At 37.2% G+C, this 19,841-nt stretch overlaps 1 protein-coding gene across 1 annotated transcript; it reads right to left on the bottom strand.

Annotated features, from left to right (window-relative positions):
• Positions 1–1,208: 1,208 nt before the first annotated feature.
• Positions 1,209–19,326, bottom strand: LOC138703544 (sialin-like). The gene is made up of 9 exons (XM_069831499.1): positions 19,170–19,326; positions 15,043–15,242; positions 13,486–13,719; positions 11,975–12,062; positions 11,636–11,850; positions 9,939–10,091; positions 9,519–9,651; positions 6,322–6,563; positions 1,209–3,120 (listed from the first exon to the last, which is right to left on the bottom strand). The coding sequence occupies exons 1-9, from the start codon at positions 19,207–19,209 to the stop codon at positions 2,974–2,976; spliced, it is 1,452 nt and encodes a 483-aa protein (XP_069687600.1). The 5' UTR covers positions 19,210–19,326; the 3' UTR covers positions 1,209–2,973.
• Between the last annotated feature and the right edge of the window lie 515 nt (positions 19,327–19,841).

Raw genomic sequence — 19,841 nt, 5'->3', positions numbered from 1 at the left:
ACCAGCAAAACCAGTAGTAACAGTGGCATACCAGTAACACCAGTAGTAACAGCAACAATACCAGCAACACCAGTAGCAACAACAACAATATCAGCAACACCAGTAACAGCAGCATGAATACCAGCAACACCAGTAGTAACAGCAATAATACCAGCAACACCAGTAGCAACAACAATATCAGCAACGCCGGTAACAGCAGCAACAATATCAGCAACACCAGTAGCAGCAGCAACAATACCAGCATCAGCAATAATACCAGCAAAACCAGTAGTAGCATCAACATTACCAGTAACATCAGCAGCAACACGAGTAGCAACAGCAACAATACCAGTAACACCAGTAGCAGCAGCAAGAAGAATACATTTGTTTCCCCGCATTAAATCCTCTGGGCCAATCAGGCCACATTTTATTACAATCACTTCACAATCAATCTCCTAAACTGAGACAATCATCCTGCTTGTGATTGTCCATGGTTTTCATAAGGTGCTAAGGCAAATGTCGGAATGAGCCCTAAAATAAATGGGCCATGGACCTACATCTCTTCCCCCCCCCCCCCACACACACACAAATTTTGGAATTTTCCAAATTAATGCCTTCTGAAAATCGGAGTCTTCACTTTCGTGTGTTGCCTTCAGCACTCCAGGTTGATCTTACTCGAGTGTCATTTGCACAGTGCAAGTGCTCAGAACCCTTCCCTTGCAAGGCCTGCAGAGCCCCCTCTTCCCACTAGCTGCCCAGACTTTTTAACATCTTCGGTGATTGGTGATCCCACCCTGTTGCTGTCCTGTCCTGTTTCGTTCTCTCCCTCTCCTCGTGTGGTAGCTATTAGGTTACGTCCATTTTCGGCTTTCACCCTTCAAAATTCTCCAATGTTTCTTCAATTGGAATGGTGGAAATTGGAGTGAAACAAGTGTCCAACAGGCTAAGAGCTCACATTTACATTTTCTTTCAGCCCAATTTTCCTCACAAAGGCGCTTTTTCGCGTACCTTTTAATTGTTTCTCCTCCCATTTCTCCATTCATTTAGCATCTTGCTCCATTCTCTATATAAATACTTGATAGGGTGTATTTGGACTACAGCAGTTCAAAATCTGATAGTGCGTCTCTTAGCAGTGAATGAGACATGTCGGCCTTCACAAAGGATGACAAGAAGGATATGACGAGTCTTCAAGGTCAAAAGGATTTCAGACATGTTATGTAAACAATATATACAATTAAGTAATAATAATTTTTATTTACTTATAAAATCACATTATTCAATATAATAACAGTGATCCACTCACTGGACGATTCCAAAAGATAACATACAGTAGCTATAGTGGAGGAACATTGGAATGGTAATGGCAAATCATGCCCATACAAATACCATAGTCTCTGCGTGAATCACACTCAACTCTTGATATATGATGATAGTTCACCATAGATCATTACAAAACAAGAGCTTAGAGTACTGGCAGTGTACTTTAATTTAATTCTATAAAGATAATAATTTAAATAAATACATACAATTGTCAAGGATATGAATGTTATTTAGTAACAAAAAGATGGAACCAATGGAGGCTTCCGTTTCGGAAAGGATTGCTTCGGACTATTTTCATTTGTGTAAATGTGTTTAAAAAACGATGTTTAAAAGACCGAAACTACTTGCAGATGCACAATAAGAAACCAACTACTGATGCCAATTTGGATCATTATACCAACCGACTGGTCAATCTTCGTGTTTTAGACACATTTACAGCAGTGTAAACAGTCTAAAGAAAACATATTCCACATAAAAGCTGCAGTGAAAATCGATAGAATAAAATAAAATGACACATACTATTCAAGTTAACGTATAAGAGAGAGTCAAATGAAATTATGCTAGTGTCAAAAGTTTTAACACAGATGAACGAGGTAATTAAAATTCAACATAGCATTTCGGACACTCATCCTACTGTGAGATTACACTATCGATTCCAGTTTGATGGAAGGATCGCGCATTGAACCTTAACTTAAACCACTGTTCGATAGTTTCTTTTTCAGTGTGTCAAACATATGAAAATCAAATGGTGATAGATCTGAACTGTATGCAGCCTGAAATGTGTGACATTATCATGAAGGATTGCGCTTTTAGTGAAGAGACTTAGAAATTTTTTTTTGATCATACAGTTTACTATAACAGAATATGTAAATTCACGTTGTTCCTCCTTGGACACTTCCAGTGCCGCAAGATTTGTCTTCGATGCCGACAACTAACTACACAAACTGTCTCGGTGTTTCCTACAATAAGTGCACCAGTTTAAGCTGATGTGAGCTGGTCGGATTTCATTTGACTCGCTCTCGTAAATTTCTTTCTTGACTAGCATAGAGCCAAAGGCCAAAATCTGAACAAGTCACAGATATCATAGAAATGAGGTTTATAAATATTTTAATAAATATGACTATCAGTGCACGTCAAGTTATGGTTCATTCTTTCATTTCTTAAGATTTGTTGTTTCTCTCTAGTTTAAGCCTACAACATATAACTTGAACTTCTCGTGAAAAATTAGTACAAACCAGTGATTCTCTGGAATGTCTTTCTGGTAATTTTCTTGTCGCTTTCTAAGCAAGAGAAACTAATGGCTGATAATGCAGAAGGCGAACATTTGTAAGAAAAAATTTAAAAACTTGATGTAATGATAACACCACAACGAAATAACAATAAAGCAAGTGTTTTAAAGTTAGAGAAAGCACTGAAAAATGTCCATGCAAAACATATATTATGTTTCAATCAGATCTACATAATTTACAAGACTAGAACAGTGAAATGTCTACGTATAGACCACTCAGGCTTACAAGAGGCAAGCAGCTCTCAGAATCTCCCTGTTAGAAGGAGATGAGATGGTGCGCACAGTGCTTCAGCTGCATTTTACCCCAAGGAAAGAGTACCGGTATGAATTCTATTCTTTAGAATCCCATACAAACACGGGTTCGTAAAATATGTAATATCTTTTGCTCATACAGGCTGCGCCTTTTTTTCTTGAAGCTCCAGCTTGTTCCAGGGCTGCTCCTCTACAGATCCAAACACCATGAAAATCAGGTACGAGGCCAGAGTCATGCCGATGGAGATGTAGAAGACAATATGCCACTGCGTCAGTGTTTGCTGCAATATACAACACAAGTATTACTTTACTGATATTTCTGACAGTGGCGTATACTGGTTAAAGGGTTTGGGCTACCGCTGACCCTATTATTACACAAAATATATCTAACAATTACTTTAATTTTAATTACTATGGTAAAACTAATAATACAAAATTATTACATTATGTTATATTATAAACTTTTTCTTTTGTAATTTCCTTGGGCTACCGCCGGTAGCCCGCAAAATACGCCCCTGATTTCTGAGTGAGGTCTCTCTCTCTCTATTGCCATTTTATTTATTTGACTGATATACCTGAGGGAAGTCTCTCTTCATTGCGATTTTACTCTTATCGACAGTGGTGATATTCTGCAGGTTTGCACCGATTCGAACGAACCAGTTGTTAAATTATTTCTAGGTAATATTTGCAATTACCATGGACATATACCGTATATGTTTAACAAAGGTACACATGGGAGAACTGGTTGTTAAACTTTTTGAGTATCACCACTGCTTATCAGTATGTAGTAATAGTAGTAGTTTATTCACTATATAGATTCTTACAAATCATGGCTTCATCAGTCTTATTTCTAGGTCTTAGTCTAGTTTCTGATTATATGATAGGCATATTTATGAATTTATATCATTTTTACTGCAGGACAGCTGCTGTCACGGGGTACCCTTAAAGTCGGGCGACTTTGGATGCCGAGGTGACTTTGAATAGTAATTTAGCACCTTTCTAAATTAAATGCTGTACCCTATTGCGAAAAAACTGAACTAGTTTATTGACAACTTAAACAGTTTTTTCGCAATAGGGTACAGCATTTAATTTAGAAAGGCTCTAAATTACTGTTCCAAGTCACCCCACTTTACAGTAAGAAGGATTACAACTAAGATAGTAACGGTACAATAATGATGATGATGATGATGATGATGATGATGATAATAATAATAATAATAATAATAATAATAATTTTGTTCTTAATAATGATGACGACCTATATGCCTTCGCAATTATGCAAGATGGCGTCAAGTACAGTTCGTAATGGGTAAATTCAGGATGGAAGGAGAGGTGCACATAGAGCCGTGCAAAACAGTGATTGTAGTCGGTCAAGAGATTTGCTTATCCTTGGAAAAACTCTGAACCTTCTAACCGGTTCTGAATGCTCGTGTTCAGTCCTAGAGTAGTCTATATTTTATATGCAAATCCCACAATTTAAGTCACACGGAGTTAGTGTGCACTCGAAGTTGGTTGCTTGACGGTTGTCAGCCCACTTTGAGGTCTGTGGATATAGAGGGAAAAATTGGATCGGTGTCGGTTAGAGTTCCCGAGTAGCTCAGTGGTAGAGCGTTGGTACGTTAAACCAAAGGTCCCGGGTTCGATACCCGGCTCCGGAACAATTTTTCCCTCGAAATTATTTATATTTTATATGACAAAACATGCAGTGTGTGCAGACTTGCCCTGCTCGAGCAGTTTTTGCCGTGATGTCATTTCTTCTGTCCTAAATTTAAGGAAGGTCTTTGTGAACGAATTAACTATATTGGAAAGAAAGAGATTTTGAAAATACTAAATAGTAAATTATTTGAATGTTCATCAATATAAATATCAATACGAATATTTTAGGCATTTGTAACCATTATTTTTAGAAGAATTACATGCAGTAGGTCTGCTTATTTGACAACTAATCAACAATACTGTATACCAGTACTGTAAAAATAAATCATTCTGGGAGAATTTGTAAATAGACAATATATTAAGATAAACAATAACAGCGTTGTCCAAGGGGCCTTTACAACAACAGTACAGTGTAGGTATAAAACGGAGCTGATCTATGAACAAATACTGATCCCATAGAGTCCTATCTTCTTTTAAATTATATGTGTTAAGAAGTGATGTCTGAGAGTACATTTAGGACTACTATATAGAAGTAATGGTTTTACAGAAAAAAAATCATAATTTCGTAACCCAACAGTCTAAAAAAGATACAAAGGAGCATAGCCAACTATATAATTTTCATCTCTTCTGAGTATCAGAGAGGAAGATGGGAAGCTTTTGATGTATCTTCATATGAGTAGATTCGAACACTGTTATCATGAGATGTGATGCTCTTGAAATTATGTCTTAGTTTCAGATATTAATAGTTATACCGAGACAAATATTTTTCTACATTATAATCTCCCAATCAGACCGGTTCACTTTTACCCTGTAGGCCTACATACTGTATACTGTATTTCACCTACCTATCTGTACTGCTGAACATTGAACCATGACGTACTGGTACATATTCTTTTATAATTGAAAGATTTGACTATGTTAGGGTCATCCCCTTTCTCCAGCTGTGCTGTATGATTTAACGTTATAACCATTGCAGTACGTGAAACATTTAACAAAAAACGATGGTATGAATTCTTATATTTCCGTAATGGCTTATTAATACTTTCCAGTTTTCGATTGGGTGTAAATTCTCTAAATAATAATTCATAAACGTGGATGGAGGCAAGTAAAAAGCAAAATCATACAAAAATCCTTAGAAACAAGTCTAATTAATTCGCTATTTTGTGTCACTGCTCAAACAAGTGCCTATCAATTCCTTAGTGAAAATGATACAATAATATTTCATGCGCATCTTTTCTGTTGAAATGATTCTTAGTTATTAAATACCAGTATAAAGAAATACGACCAATACTTTAGGATAAATATTTGTACATAGAGAAACAGAGAGAGAGAGACAAATAACACATCAAAAATCACTTTTTTCATTTCAGGGTGCTGGAAACTTGCACATCCATGAAAATGTCGAGATAGTCTTTTACATTTCTTCAATATTTGCTGTTCACACTTTGTCTCATGACAACATTAAAATCACTGTGGAGATTGACTAAATTGTGGTGGAATATGCAAATGCTGAAAAACAATAGGTGAGAAGGCAGATCTACAATAATCTCACCTGTCCACATCTGTGGAGTAAGGGTCAGCGCGTCTGGCTGCGAAACCAGGTGGCCCGGGTTCGAATCCCGGTCGGGGCAAGTTACCTGGTTGAGGTTTTTCCGGGGTTTTCCCTCAACCCAATATGAGCAAATGCTGGGTAACTTTCGGTGCTGGACCCCAGACTCATTTCACTGGCATTGTTACCTTCATATCATTCAGACGCTAAATAACCTAGATGTTGATACAGCATCGTAAAATAACCCAATAAAATAAAAAAAATAAAATAATCTCACCTGGTTGTTTGTGAGAGCCCCTACGATTTGTGGAGTAATAATGGCGGCGACAGAGTTGAGTGTGGATGTGATGCCCGACGTGGTGCCTGCGAAGTTACTGGCCAGGTCGAGGTTGTTCATGAGACTGCCCCCAGCGTAGCCACCCAAGGACACCATGCTGATGATAAGCAGAAGCACGATCGTGTTGGCGTCGCACCCCACCAACGTGATGACAAACAGGAATGCTGATGAGCCAATAGCACCTGCAACACGATGAACAGATCGATATGAACACTTTTCTATAATTTGTCTTACTAGTATAATTGGATACTTTAAAGTAGAAAGGTGCAAAGTGCCAAAATCATAGAAAACGAAATTATTATGTAGAAAAGTGCAATGTGCCTAGGAGGATGATGTATGAAAGAGGCTACATCCACCTGTGTTTCTTAAGCGAGATATTTAGATGTTACGTTGCCAGCACGATTCAGTTTCAGAAGGTAAGCGCCCTATTGAGCTGCATCATAGAATGCAATGGATCTTCAACAGGTCATGTTTGTGCCCAAACTTACACACAGTGAAATGTTTTACAGATGTCAGGTTTCACGTTATAGCTTTGGAGTTTGTGCATGTGATACAATGCAGTCTTACATGTGTATGTGGGATGAAAGCATCGCGAATAGAGGTGCCAATGAGATTGCCTCGTATGTACTAAAACTGATGAATATGGACATAACAAACAAGAAGATAAATCTGTGCTTCAGTGGCTGGTCATGATAATATCTTTGAAAAATATTGGAGTGCAAGAGGTCAAATGACTTTATTGTCAAACGCCTGGCATTAGAAAACAACAACAACAAACAAGAAGAATCTGATAACTGTGCAGCTGAAAACAAAAATCGTGTAATGGTTTTCATGTGTCTCTTTTTAGTTGTCATTGGTTTATTTGAACACATAGAACAACGTTTCCTTCTCAGTGGCCACAGTTTCTTGCAATGCGATTCTGATTTCGCTTTGATTGAAAAACGACAGAAAGTGACAAAAGCCTTCATTCCTAGTGACCTGCTTAAAATCGTACAAGACTCTAAAGTTGCAAAACCATTTCAAACCGTTTCAATGCTAGGTCATATTTCCTTAATATGCAAGATGTTGCTGATCAACTAATTTCCATCAAGAACTTGAATGTTTCTAAGGCATGTTGCATTCAGTATGATGTTAGTAAAGCAGGTAGTGTTTCTGTGAAGCAGTCCCATGATAATGAAACAGTACATATCATTAAAGTGCTTAAAATGGAAGAAAAAAAAAAAAAAAAAAAAAAAAAAAAAACATTGTTTCAAGTTAAAGCATAAAATAGGGAAATTACTGAAGAAAAGAAGGGGGATCTACTAGCAATGACTCCTATCTTCCAAATGAGGAGCATAGGCAGTTCTACAGGCAGATCTGTGAGTAAAAATTGCTCCAGAATAGGAAAAAATAGGTATTGGACTTTGCAACATTCTACTTCAACTGTACCCATTACTTAACCCTTTTCACAATCTGTGTTATATAATTAAATATGGAGAAATAATGTCTTTACATACCACTATTATTAATGAGTAAACACTGTACTAATGCTGTTTTCTATCAGTAAAAAAAAACGACACAAATATGTGTACATTTTTTTATCTTATCTCCAATCTTTCATTTTGGCACTTTGCACCCTTCTACTTTAAAATATCCAATTGCTTAGGGTTTACAAAATTCTTGCACGACCAGTCCTTACATATGGCAGCAAAGCTTGGACCATCAGGAGGACAGATGAAGGAAGACTTATAGGGACGGAAATGAGATTCCCGAGAAGAACTGCTGGTTATGTCCTACTTGACCACAAAATAGACTCAATAATACAACATGTAAATCAATATAGACTGAACTAGAAAGAACATGTTGCCAGAATGCCCTATACTTACTTGCCAAAACGAATCCTATCATACATTCCAAGAGATCGCAGAAACTTACGAAGATCTAAGAAAAACTACAGATAGAGACTGTAACAGACCACTATGATCCATCCCATGAATCTGTGGAGTAGAAAGACGAAACAAGACTTCGGCGCAAGTGGTATGTGGGAAGACTAGGGCCAATGACTGCTCTGGGGGGGGGGGGACATTGCTTGCAGAAGGGGATAATTTCTATCTGAACTCTACTCTACTGTCTACCACGAGCATCTTACCCCTTAGCGGACTCAAGCTGATGCTGCTTCGCAATACACTCCCGCACAGATGGACTATGCTCCCATATGAGCAAAGTTACTCCACAGATTCCTGAGACGGAACATAGGTCTAACAAGTACGTGGAATGTTGATGTTGTTGTATAAATACTTTGTGTATGCATGACTTCCTCGAGAGGAAATTAAATGCAGAATAAATATAGGAAATGCCTGCTTTATTCGCATGAGAAGCTTTTACCATTCAGTGTGCTCTCGAAAAATCTGAAATTTAGAATTTATAAAAGAGTTGTATTACCAGTTGTGTATGGTTTTGTGACTTGGACTCTCACTTTAAGAGGGGAACATAGGTTAAGGGTGTTTGAAAATAAGGTGCTTAGGAAAATATTTGGGGCTAAGAGGGATGAAGTTACAGGAGAATGGAGAAAGTTACACAATGCAGAACTGCACGCATTGTATTCTTCACCTAATATAATGAGGAACATTAAATCCAACGTTTGAGATGGGGAGGGCATGTAGCACGTATGGGTGAATCTAGAAATGCATAGGCTATAGAGTGTTAGTTGGAAGACCTGAGGGGAAAAGACTTTTGGGGAGGTCAAGGCGTAGATGGAAGGATAATATTAAAATAGATTTGAGGGAAATGGGATATGATGGTAGGGACTGGATTAACCTTGCTCAGGATAGGGACCAATGGCAGGCTTATGTGAGGGCGGCAATGAACCTCCGGATTTCCTAAAAGCCATTTGTAAGTAAGGTATGGCTTCACAAGATTTGCAATGTAGGCTTAACTCTCTTAATACATAAATTTAATTCTTTTTGATAGAAAACGTTTCTTCAACCTGTTTTCGATGAGAACAGTGATAATAATTTCAAGATTTTACTCTATTGCCTCTTGATTCTATACTTCAAACACAAAATGTATAAGTTATGAGCTTGAATGTAAATTATAAATTCAGGTTGAAGTTTTAGACAGTCGCATTTTTTCGGTCTTACCGGTATGTTTAAACTTACTAATGGTATTGAAGATGCGATATGCCATCTTCTGCGAGAGCCAGTTCCTAGAACGGAGCCACTGCGAAAGAAATCCGAAGATCATGCCACTTACTGTGGCGAAGAGGAAGGGAAGGGCCGCTACAATTCCACTCTGAAACAATCACAGATACCACAGGTCAGGAGATGAAGGATCAACACAATACAGTTCTGAAACAAAGACAGACACCGCATGTCAAAATGTGAAGGATCGATACAATATACAGATCTAAAACACAGGGACACAAGTCAAGAGGTAGAGGTCGATGGAGTAGCACTCTGAAACAAAGACACACCAGGAATGAAGAAGTGGACAATATACGCGTACAGGTGTGAAACACAAGAGACACTACGAGCCAATAGGTGGAGGATTGATACAGAGACACTCAGAATTCAACTCACCGCTTGTAGGTTGAAGTGTAGGATGTTGCTGAGATAAGTTGGCAATTCAGAGAGTAAGGTGGCGCCCAGCCATGCGTATCCTGTACTCATGCTCACATGCGCCCACAGTGGTACTGACTTCAATATAGCAGCCCACGGTACCACCTGTGATACCTGAAACATGGCACACTACTCATGAGGGGAGAAGTCGGCATTGGTGGAATAGTGACCCCACTATCCTTCTACCTTCATGCAAATATTAAAAGTAAAGTTAGTTAAAATATGATTGTGGACACTTTTAACTTGAATTACCAAGTAAATAGTAAATATTAAGAAAAATAGGGACGAATTTTAAATGTAGGTATTTTTATCTCTGAATATAATATTATACATGAAGAAATGACGGTCATATTTTTTTTACATATTTTATATTGGTGATCTTTTAATTGGATATTCAAAGATGGAAAACTGGACAGAGCATTATTTTAATAAAGAAAATTCGAGTGTGTTATACTTAAGGCTTTTCATAATTTTGTTATGGTTGATTGGGGGTACCGGTATGTCGTTTTGTCATTATATGACTTTTCTCCTGTAATCCATAAACAAACTCTATTTTGAACTTCGTTAATTAACCTTTCGGTATCAAACATTATTACTTTTCAGAGAATCTGCTTTTACAAACACAGGTAGGTAGAAATTGAGCTGCAGTCTGGAATTTTTCCACTTGAATACATGTGATTTCATTGTTAACGATCAATATGAACTTGTATGGGGCAGAAACATGGAGATTACGACGAAGTGAAGAGAAGCGAATAGAAGCATTTGAAATATGGATATGGAGAAGAATGGAACGTGTGAAGTGGACAGACAGAATAAGAAGTGAAGCTGTGTTGGAAAGAGTGAGTGAGGAAAGAATGATGCTGAAACTGATCAGGAAGAGGAAAAGGAATTGGTTGGATCACTGGCTGAGAAGAAACTGCCTACTGAAAGATGCACTGGAAGGAATGGTGAACGGGAGAAGAGTTCGGGGCAGAAGAAGATGATAGACGACATTAAGATATATGGATCATATGAAGAAACAAAGAGGAAGACAGAAAATAGGAAAGACTGGAGAAAGCTGGGTTTGCAGTGAAAGACCTGCCCTTGGACGGAACACTAAATAAATGAAATGGACTCATAAATCACCTGCCGTTATGTGCTTACATATGCTAGAAGCAGCGTGAATTGGGTGCACTCTAGCCTACCAACGTAATATTTGAGCTCATGTGTCATATGCAACGTGAAGGAATTTCATGTATGAAAGCATACCGGTACAAATCGTAAAACTTCGAAAAATTTACAAAGCGTAAATTGCGCCTAGCATGGCACTAACCTAAATTGAGCATAATATTGGCACGTCTTGTTAACAGTGCTCATGCATTTGAAAATAACATATAAAATTAGACTTTCTTAACTTTGTCTGCATTTGCACGTAAGTCCAACATCTATCATGGATTAAGTTGCAGATATGAGCAAACACCAAGCGATTTGAAAACAAAGTGAGTTGAGAGAGTTATAAAACAAGTTTTATCTCAACTCATAGGGACAGAATTGTGGACACTCCTACTATACATGGTTTACTATTCTAAATTTCCAACAATTTTATTTAATTTTCTGAGTTTTAGTAACTTTGTGATGAGCCGTCACTGACATTTAAAGAATCTGACACTGTTACCGACCTTTGAATTGAATTGACCGCGGTGGGAGATGATCAATTCCCGTTCGTCGTCTGAGATGCGGGGGTGCTGTTCTGGGGAATTGTATACCAGCAGCATGAAGGGCACAAACCACGCGGCAGTGATGCCTCCGAAGATATAGAAGACGATGGGCCAGCCCATCTGGTTAGCTATCACGCCAGACAGACTGAGTGTCATGATGGTGGACACAGGCAGGCCTAAGAGGGACAGACAGTGAGTGTCAATTTACAAAGTGAGGTGAGATGTCTTCCATTCATAAGCAAGATTCAAGATCATTCACACCTGCAAGAGACATAAGCACTGTGTTGGCTTTGCACTGACCTGCAATCACGACACTGGCAACGGACGTGCGCTCCTCGGGGGCGTACCAGCGTGCAATCAGCACGTTGATGGCCGGCATTACCACGCCCTGTAACAGAATCGGTTCATACAGTCATCATTTTATCCAGACTCACTTACAGCAGCACAGTTTCATGGCCAAGCAGAGCGTGCTAGACCACAAACCAGTAGCAATACCAGTAAGGTCAGCTACAAACAAGATAACGAGTCGAGAAATGTGTTGTGATGTTCAGTTCTCTTGGGTTGTGACTGAGTGACTCACAATGCAGAAATTTAAGTTAGTACAGGACAAAGAGTTTTCATTTGTTGTAACATCATAAAAACGAATCACCTCCTCAGTGTCGTACAGCATTACAGGAAAGCTTTACTGGGGTTTATCCGTTTAACAGAAGCATAGTTAATACGGAATATGTATTATATGTCTTTCTCGTGTTAAATTTTACCGTATCTGGTTAACATGTTTCGGCCTGTTATTGGCCTTCTTCAGAACTGGTTGTTAGTGGTCTTGGCGCCGTTTGTTTTGTTTCCTGTGGGGGTGTGTTTGTGTAGTGTAATGTGGAGTCAGAGAGTGTGTGTGTTCTGAAATTGAGTTGTGTGTTTAGAATTTCATTTGGATGTGTTTTTGTGTTTCTGTATATTTCGTATGTGAATATATTGAATAAGCAGTCGTGGACAGCCGATAAGGGGCGGTCCTCCAGCTTGGGTGTTGGGCGAAGGGCTAACAACCCATCACCGTAAAAAACAGCTTGTTACGAATCCCTACAATAAGCTTGCACAGGATAGGGACCGATGGCGGGCTTATGTGAGGGCGGCAATGAACCTTCGGGTTCCCTAAAAGCCATTTGTAAGTAAGTAAGTAAGTATATTTCGTATTGTCCTAGTGTGTTTAGTTTCTGGCTTTTTGGTTGGATGTGTAGAATCTCCATGTCTGTGTTGGTGTCTCTTTAGGTGTGATTAGCATTTGTGATGTGTTCTGCATATGTGGAAGTGTTTTGTAATTTCGTTATGGCTTTGATGTGTTTTTTGTAACGTGTTTGAAATGATCTACCTGTCTGTCCTATGTAGAAGTTGTTGCAGATGTTACATTTGAGTTTGTATACGCCTGTGTGATTGTATTTGTTTGTTTGTGTTGTTTGTATGTTGTGTTAATCAGGAACGGTAAAATTTAACACGAGAAAGACATATAATACATATTCCGAAGTGATATAGTGTTAAAAGTTGTGTAATCAAGATGTATACATAGTTAATAAAACAGTCAACAAATTCAGAACTACAGGAATGGTACTGAAGAAGAAAAAAAAATCGAAGACATGTTTTATCAGAGGAAAAGTTTGACAATATCGGTGCTCGATTAGAACATTTGGTGTATAAATAAAAATCAGACAGAGAAACTTGATAACCCACCATGAGACAGGAATTTTTCAGCTAACTCCTCCATCCCCAACAATGATTTTTCTGTGTCTTTAAGAAAGTTCTATGAATTAACGACTTACTGAGGTGGCACCAATGAGCACTCGCAAGGTGATGAAGGCACCCACATGGAGGCGCGCGGCTACAGGACTCAGCAGAGACAACAGGCCTGACACCAGCAACCCCGGCCCCAGCACCATCTTGGGGCCCATAATCTCGCTGAGGCGGCCGCCCAGCACGTGCGTCACCACAGCACCATAGCCGGTGGCTGCCAACACCTGCGCCTGTAGCGTCTCATCCCAGTCGAACTCCCCATCCTGCACAATAGCTGCGTATCAGTCCGAGTTTGCCTAGGCCACGAGTGTTTTAGCACTAACAGCTATACTGGCATCAAGGCCATCTGTCTACTGTCTATATTGCCCATCGTCTTTTATTACTGTGTAGTTATTTTAGAATGAAATGGATCAGGTAAAAGTATTCATAGGATGATAATTTTCTGTTAATATGCACATTTGATATATTTACTGATTAATAGTAAGTCAACTACATTTATCATAACTGATAAGATTATTTTTAACTCCGTCTTACGAGTTAATTGGGTTAACACATATGAATGATATAACAACTCTTTTGAGGAATGAATGCTTTCTTTTAGTTATTCGTTTTATTGATTCATAAGAGAATGCAGTTATTGTTTTCTGTTTAATCTTGGAGCCTTTTTAGCTAGCATATCAGAAAATTTAATTTCCATTAGAGTAGACGAAAAACTTTCAGATTAGAGAGAAATCACATTGGTGTTAGACAAGGTTTCACCATCTTTGTTTTTTATAATATGTAAGAACACAATAATTAATGAATGAAAAAATTCACCTTATGAAAGTATACAACTTAAAATAAATATGTAACTAGACTGTATTCCTATTGTTTGGTGATGACTTGGCTCTTACAGCATCTTCAATGGATGATCTGCAACGTTCAGTAATTTTTGTTGTTTCCAATTCTTTGTATGATTTCAACCTAACAGTAGCTTATTGTAATCTCTGTTCTTTCCAATTGTTTGTATAAATTTCAATTTATGTATAGTTAATTTTAATCACAATTCTTAATTATTTTATCTAATAATTTCAATCTGTTAATTTTTAATTTTAAGATTTTTATGTACAGTAACTTTAAGATCTTGACAATGTCAGCAGAAACTTGTATACAAGTCTATTGACAGCTAATAAATATTATTACAATATATTATTATTATTATTATTATTATTATTATTATTATTATTATTATTATTATTATTATTATTATTATTATTATTATTACAGTGTGTTTTGTGACGATATTATTTCAGTATTTTAATGTCGCTGGAGCTATTGTGAATGCAGGACAATGCTGTAGCAACGTCCAGCTCTGGACAGTATTGTCCATTTTCTGTTATTGACGACAGAAGAAAAAAAAAGCACGTAAGAGTAAATGTACGTAAGACTAAATCCATGTTATTAATTGAAATATGTAACAATATTAATAACCTACATGTTTATGAACATTATTTTCTCATCCAGGTACGAGCTTCAGTTTGCTCTGACCATATGTTTTGTGTTAGAAAGTGTGAATCTCAACTTCGAACTTGTATTCAGTCTCTAACCTTGTTTTGAGATGTATCTTCATTCCTGCCTGGACACACGTCATCAGCACTCACTGATGACTCCCACGTAGCATTGGTTGGGCCAGAGTCGTGGCGCACCATGGCCACCAGCACCACAGACACCATCACTTTGAGTGTGGTTTCCAGCAGGACTGCGAAGAAGCACATAGCGCACAGTACGTAGCGAGTGGGGATGCATCCTGCAACACAAAGAAGTCCTATTACACAGAACAAGTTATGTTACAAATAACAGTTCTTATGAAATATGAAGTTGTGTTTTTCTGCTTCACATAATAATATATAAATCTTTTGTTAGTAAATAGCAAGTGTGCATCACTGAGTTAATGCCCACCCTTTTGCCACAAGTTATAAATAACACTTCTTGTATAATGTTGAGTTGTATTTTTCTGCTTGATTTTTGTTAGGAAACAAGGGCTGTCCATAATAATGCAGATAATTTAGAAAAGAAAGCTTGCTACGAAATTATAACAAGCCACTTTTAGATGGAGACAGATGGACATGGACAGTAGAATTTTTTCCTTCAGTCCAAATTTAGGCTCTCATTACACAAACTTTGATGGAGAAACAGAAGCTATCAGAATTGCACTTATCCTATTAAATAACTTTCTGAACAACTTCTGTGGCAGTCATCTTCTGTGACTCTAGATCTGCGTTAAATGCAATACCGGTACCCATCTATGACACAAAAATAAACCGCTTGAAGAATATCCAACATGAAATTTACTGCTTACAGAAAGAAAAGGCTTGGAAATCATAATACAATGGGTCCTGGCTCACTGTGGACTTCAGGGAAACGAAAATGCAGACTTGTTGACAAGCAGAGGCACCAGAATTAAACAGATCAAGAAACCGACTTGTCTTACTTTGCAATCAAACGCATCATTAATACAAAATTTAAAGATGAATGAAAGTAAATCAACCTCACCTCATGCAAGGAAAAAATTTGGAAAACGCTAATAGACTACAAATCACCAATATCTGAAGGACCAAGAAGAAATGCAACATTTCGAACATCAACAGGACATGATTGTCTCATTCCAGGTCAATTCGTTAACATCTCATTGTTAAATTACTGATTTCCATTATTAATAAATATTATTATGGACATCTATGATACCAAACATGTAATAACTCCAGACATTTTTATAATAACATTTAATGATTTTGGACTTTTTGATACTGGACATTAATGTCTATGAATATTGAAGATAATGGTCATTTATTGACTGTAGACATATTTCATAATGGACATTTGAAGACTGGGAACATTTTTGATACTGGACATTAATAATGTGGACATTTCACTGTGGACTAATTGACTGATAATCGATTGTCTACATCTACATTGGATCTCCATCTTCCCTTCCGCAGAGTGTGTTTGTGTCGTGAAAGTGGCTCAGTTATGAATAAAGATCATCTTTTTAAGTGTGCGAAGTTAGAGGACTGTTCGCAGGATTTAACATCATTGTATTGGGAAGCAAGAAGGAAAATGACATTGTATCAAATACCTCGACATTAAATAAATAATAACTTTTAGAAAACAAGCGAACAAATGCGTGGTAAGAGTTATCCAGGTGTTAAATGTAGAAGAAAGAACTGACAGCAAAAATTAACTCCTAGATAACTGAAATTATAAAAATGATGATTCTTACATAGGTGCATACTGAATATGAACGTTCGATACATAGAAGAAATACCTACACACACATATACACACAGACATCTTATCCAACATTATATTTTCGATGTTGTAAAAGTATATTTTCGCGAAAATATGTTGTTGTTTTCTAATGCCAGGCGTTTGACAATAAAGTCATTTGACCTCTTGCACTCCAATATTTTTCAAAGATATTATCATGACCAGCCACTGAAGCACAGATTTTGAGGTGTTCCGAATCCATTTCTTGGTTTGAGTTGCACAATGGACAGTTAGGGGACTGATATATTCCAATTCTATGCAGGTGTTTGGCCAAACAATCATGGCCTGTTGCCAATCTAAATGAAGCTACAGACGATTTTCGTGGTAAATCGGGAATTAACTGTGGATTTTGATGCAGAGAGTTCCATTTTTTCCCATGGGATTGTGTTATCAAATTTTGTTTGTTGAAGTCTAAGTATGTAGATTTAATAAATCTTTTCACAGAGTGATACGTAGATTTAGTAACAGGTCTGTAAGTAGCAGTGCTGCCCTTCTTTGCTAAAGCATCCGCATTCTCGTTTCCCAGGATTCCACAATGGGATGGTATCCATTGGAATACAATTCTTTTATTGAGTGATATTAATTGAGAGAGCATTTTAGTTATTTCTGCTGTTTGAGATGAAGGTGTGTGTTTAGAGACTATTGATAGAACAGCTGCTTTGGAGTCTGACAATATAACTGCATTTTTAAATTTACTGATGTGGCATAGAAGATTCCTGAGACTTTCACTTATTGCAATGATTTCTCCATCAAAACTTGTTGTTCCATACCCAAGAGATCTATAAAGTGAGAAGAGACAGCACGTAACGCGAAAATATATAGCCTATCGAATTAAATGCTTTGCAGCATCATAGGCCTTTCTTTAAAAAATAACAGATGAAATATAATTTTCAAATTTCATTAAAGCGTGTATAGAGTACATTTACATAGGCTGCAAGTTTTTCTTAGGAAACTTTGTCCAAAAATAACAGTATAAAAACAAGTGACTTGTTAAACTAAATACAGTATACAAAATTCGACCAAACTGAAATGTCAACGATTTCACGGAGCCTGAGGAACATCATACCACGTGTTTTCCTGACTTATATACACCCTATCTACAGTAACTTAAAGCTGTCTTGTACCTCATATTAGGCCAGCTTAATTTATTCTGTAACAAATATGTTAACATCGGCATCAATATAGTATAAGTATTAACTTAAGTGTTGTCTCCATTTTTCTTTAGATACCGGTACTTATTTCAATTAAAGTATTTTTTTAATTAGTTCAGGACATGATCCATTCTAACATTTTGTGTACCGTATGTGTGTATTAAACCAGTGAGAAGAAACGCAGTAAAGGTAGTTAGGCTAGAATGAATTAGAAATAGTGAGTAAAGAATATTGAGTGTTTCATGTAGTAGACAGAGCAAGATTATAGGAAGTGGAGTAGGGAGAAAGTGAGTGCAAGTAGGAGGAGCAATCCATAAAAGCTAACCAAAAAAGTGAAAAAGTGTTAAGTGAATTGAACAAGTGATTGCAAGGAAGATTACAAACATTCGAACATTGGAACACTAATTAATAATATACTAGGGTAATGTAGATGAAAAAGTAGATAATTAGTGAATATTAGTCAGAGATAAATGGTTTTGAAGATAAACAAACAATTAGGGATAATAGTAATGAAAGACAGCAATGTTAGTAGAGGAGGATTGAGTAGTTTGGAGAGGCCGAGACGTAGATGGGAGGATAATTTAAAAATGGATTTGAGGGAGATGAGATATGATGGTAGAGACTGGATTAATCTTGTTCAGGATAGATACTGATGGTGGGCTTATGTGAGAGTGGTAATGAATCTCCGGATTCCTTAAAAGCCATTTGTAAGTAAGTACCGGTAAGAGTGCTGGTAATGTAGACAATATTGCATAGTTATTGGAAATGGGATAGAGGGAAGATAAAGAAAGTAAAGAGTTTAAAGTACTGTATGTCATAAAGGATGGAGGAAGAAAATAATAGTTTAATGTAGAATTTAAATTTATGTATTCGATGATATGAGGAGACAGATGAGAGGTAAGATATAGTAGAATATGTGATTGAATGTAGTGAATTGTAGTGGTGGTACAGAAATGTGAGGGAAACCACTACCTGAAAATTATATGATGATAATAAATATGAATATGTATATGTGTGTTGCCAATCAAATCACATCTTCTTAATGGCAACCCACGCACAATTCAGTTACTCGATTCTGTTTTAACTTTACATAATGTATTATAAATATAACATCATTATGAAATTTACATAATGTTACAGACAATGTGCGATTCAGAGAGGCTCCACTACATCGAAACCTTGAATAAGAAAGTTCAACCCACTTTTAAAAATCCCACTTGAATTTCATTATGATGTTCGCAGTCTTCTCTCCTTACCTCCACATCGCTTCTTGTCCTCCTTGGTTTCCAGATGCATTTCATCAACTGAAGACTAACAGGAAGAGCGAAGGGTCTACACTTATAGCATCTTAAGAGCATTTAATAACAGATGTAAGATAAGATAAGATCCACGAATCTCGAGTGCCTCTCCAAGATTCCGCGAAATACGCAAACTGATTGCCTCCAGGTACGCAAATGTTACGCATATACAGCACATGCGTCGTTTGGTCACAGCTCGAGTCCTGTGTTTTGATTTTTCGTCACTAGCCATTCTTTGCTTATCTCCACATCACACCATCGACTCTCAACTGCTCTTTGTTCTTTACAGAGTAGTATAAAAAAAGTTTTGTGATACCATACTGCACAAATTATGTATTTCGAAATATTCACAAAATATACATTATCAGTATTGCTGATACCGCTAGTGCTTTTAGGCTTGCTTTCGATCTCCTAAACTATTGGTCGGATTTTATCATATTCAGTATCTACGAATCAATGCATTTGGAAATAATAAACATAAAATATTATCACCTTTAACAAAAAATTAATGGCTCTTTATCAGACGTTGTGTCACGTCTGGGGATCAAAACTAATGCGTTGGTCTCCCATCCAGGCGACCCAGGTTCGATCTCCGATCAGGTTGTGATGGAATTTGTACTGGACAAAGTA

Source organism: Periplaneta americana, chromosome 7 (genome assembly GCF_040183065.1).
Source record: "Periplaneta americana isolate PAMFEO1 chromosome 7, P.americana_PAMFEO1_priV1, whole genome shotgun sequence".
NCBI classification, from domain to species: Eukaryota; Metazoa; Arthropoda; class Insecta; order Blattodea; family Blattidae; genus Periplaneta; species Periplaneta americana.
This window is presented reverse-complemented; position numbering and strand designations above follow the sequence as displayed.

Bases quoted from the DNA above. Each gene is read 5' to 3' on its own strand.
- LOC138703544 (XM_069831499.1), bottom strand. From the start codon at position 19,209: ATGCATCTGGAAACCAAGGAGGACAAGAAGCGATGTGGAG. The intron at 11,851-11,974 runs GTCAGTGCAAAG...TGTCCCTCTTAG, and splicing joins TGCCAGTGTCGTGATTGCAG to GCCTGCCTGTGTCCACCATC. The intron at 9,652-9,938 runs GTGAGTTGAATT...TGATTGTTTCAG, and splicing joins TACACTTCAACCTACAAGCG to AGTGGAATTGTAGCGGCCCT.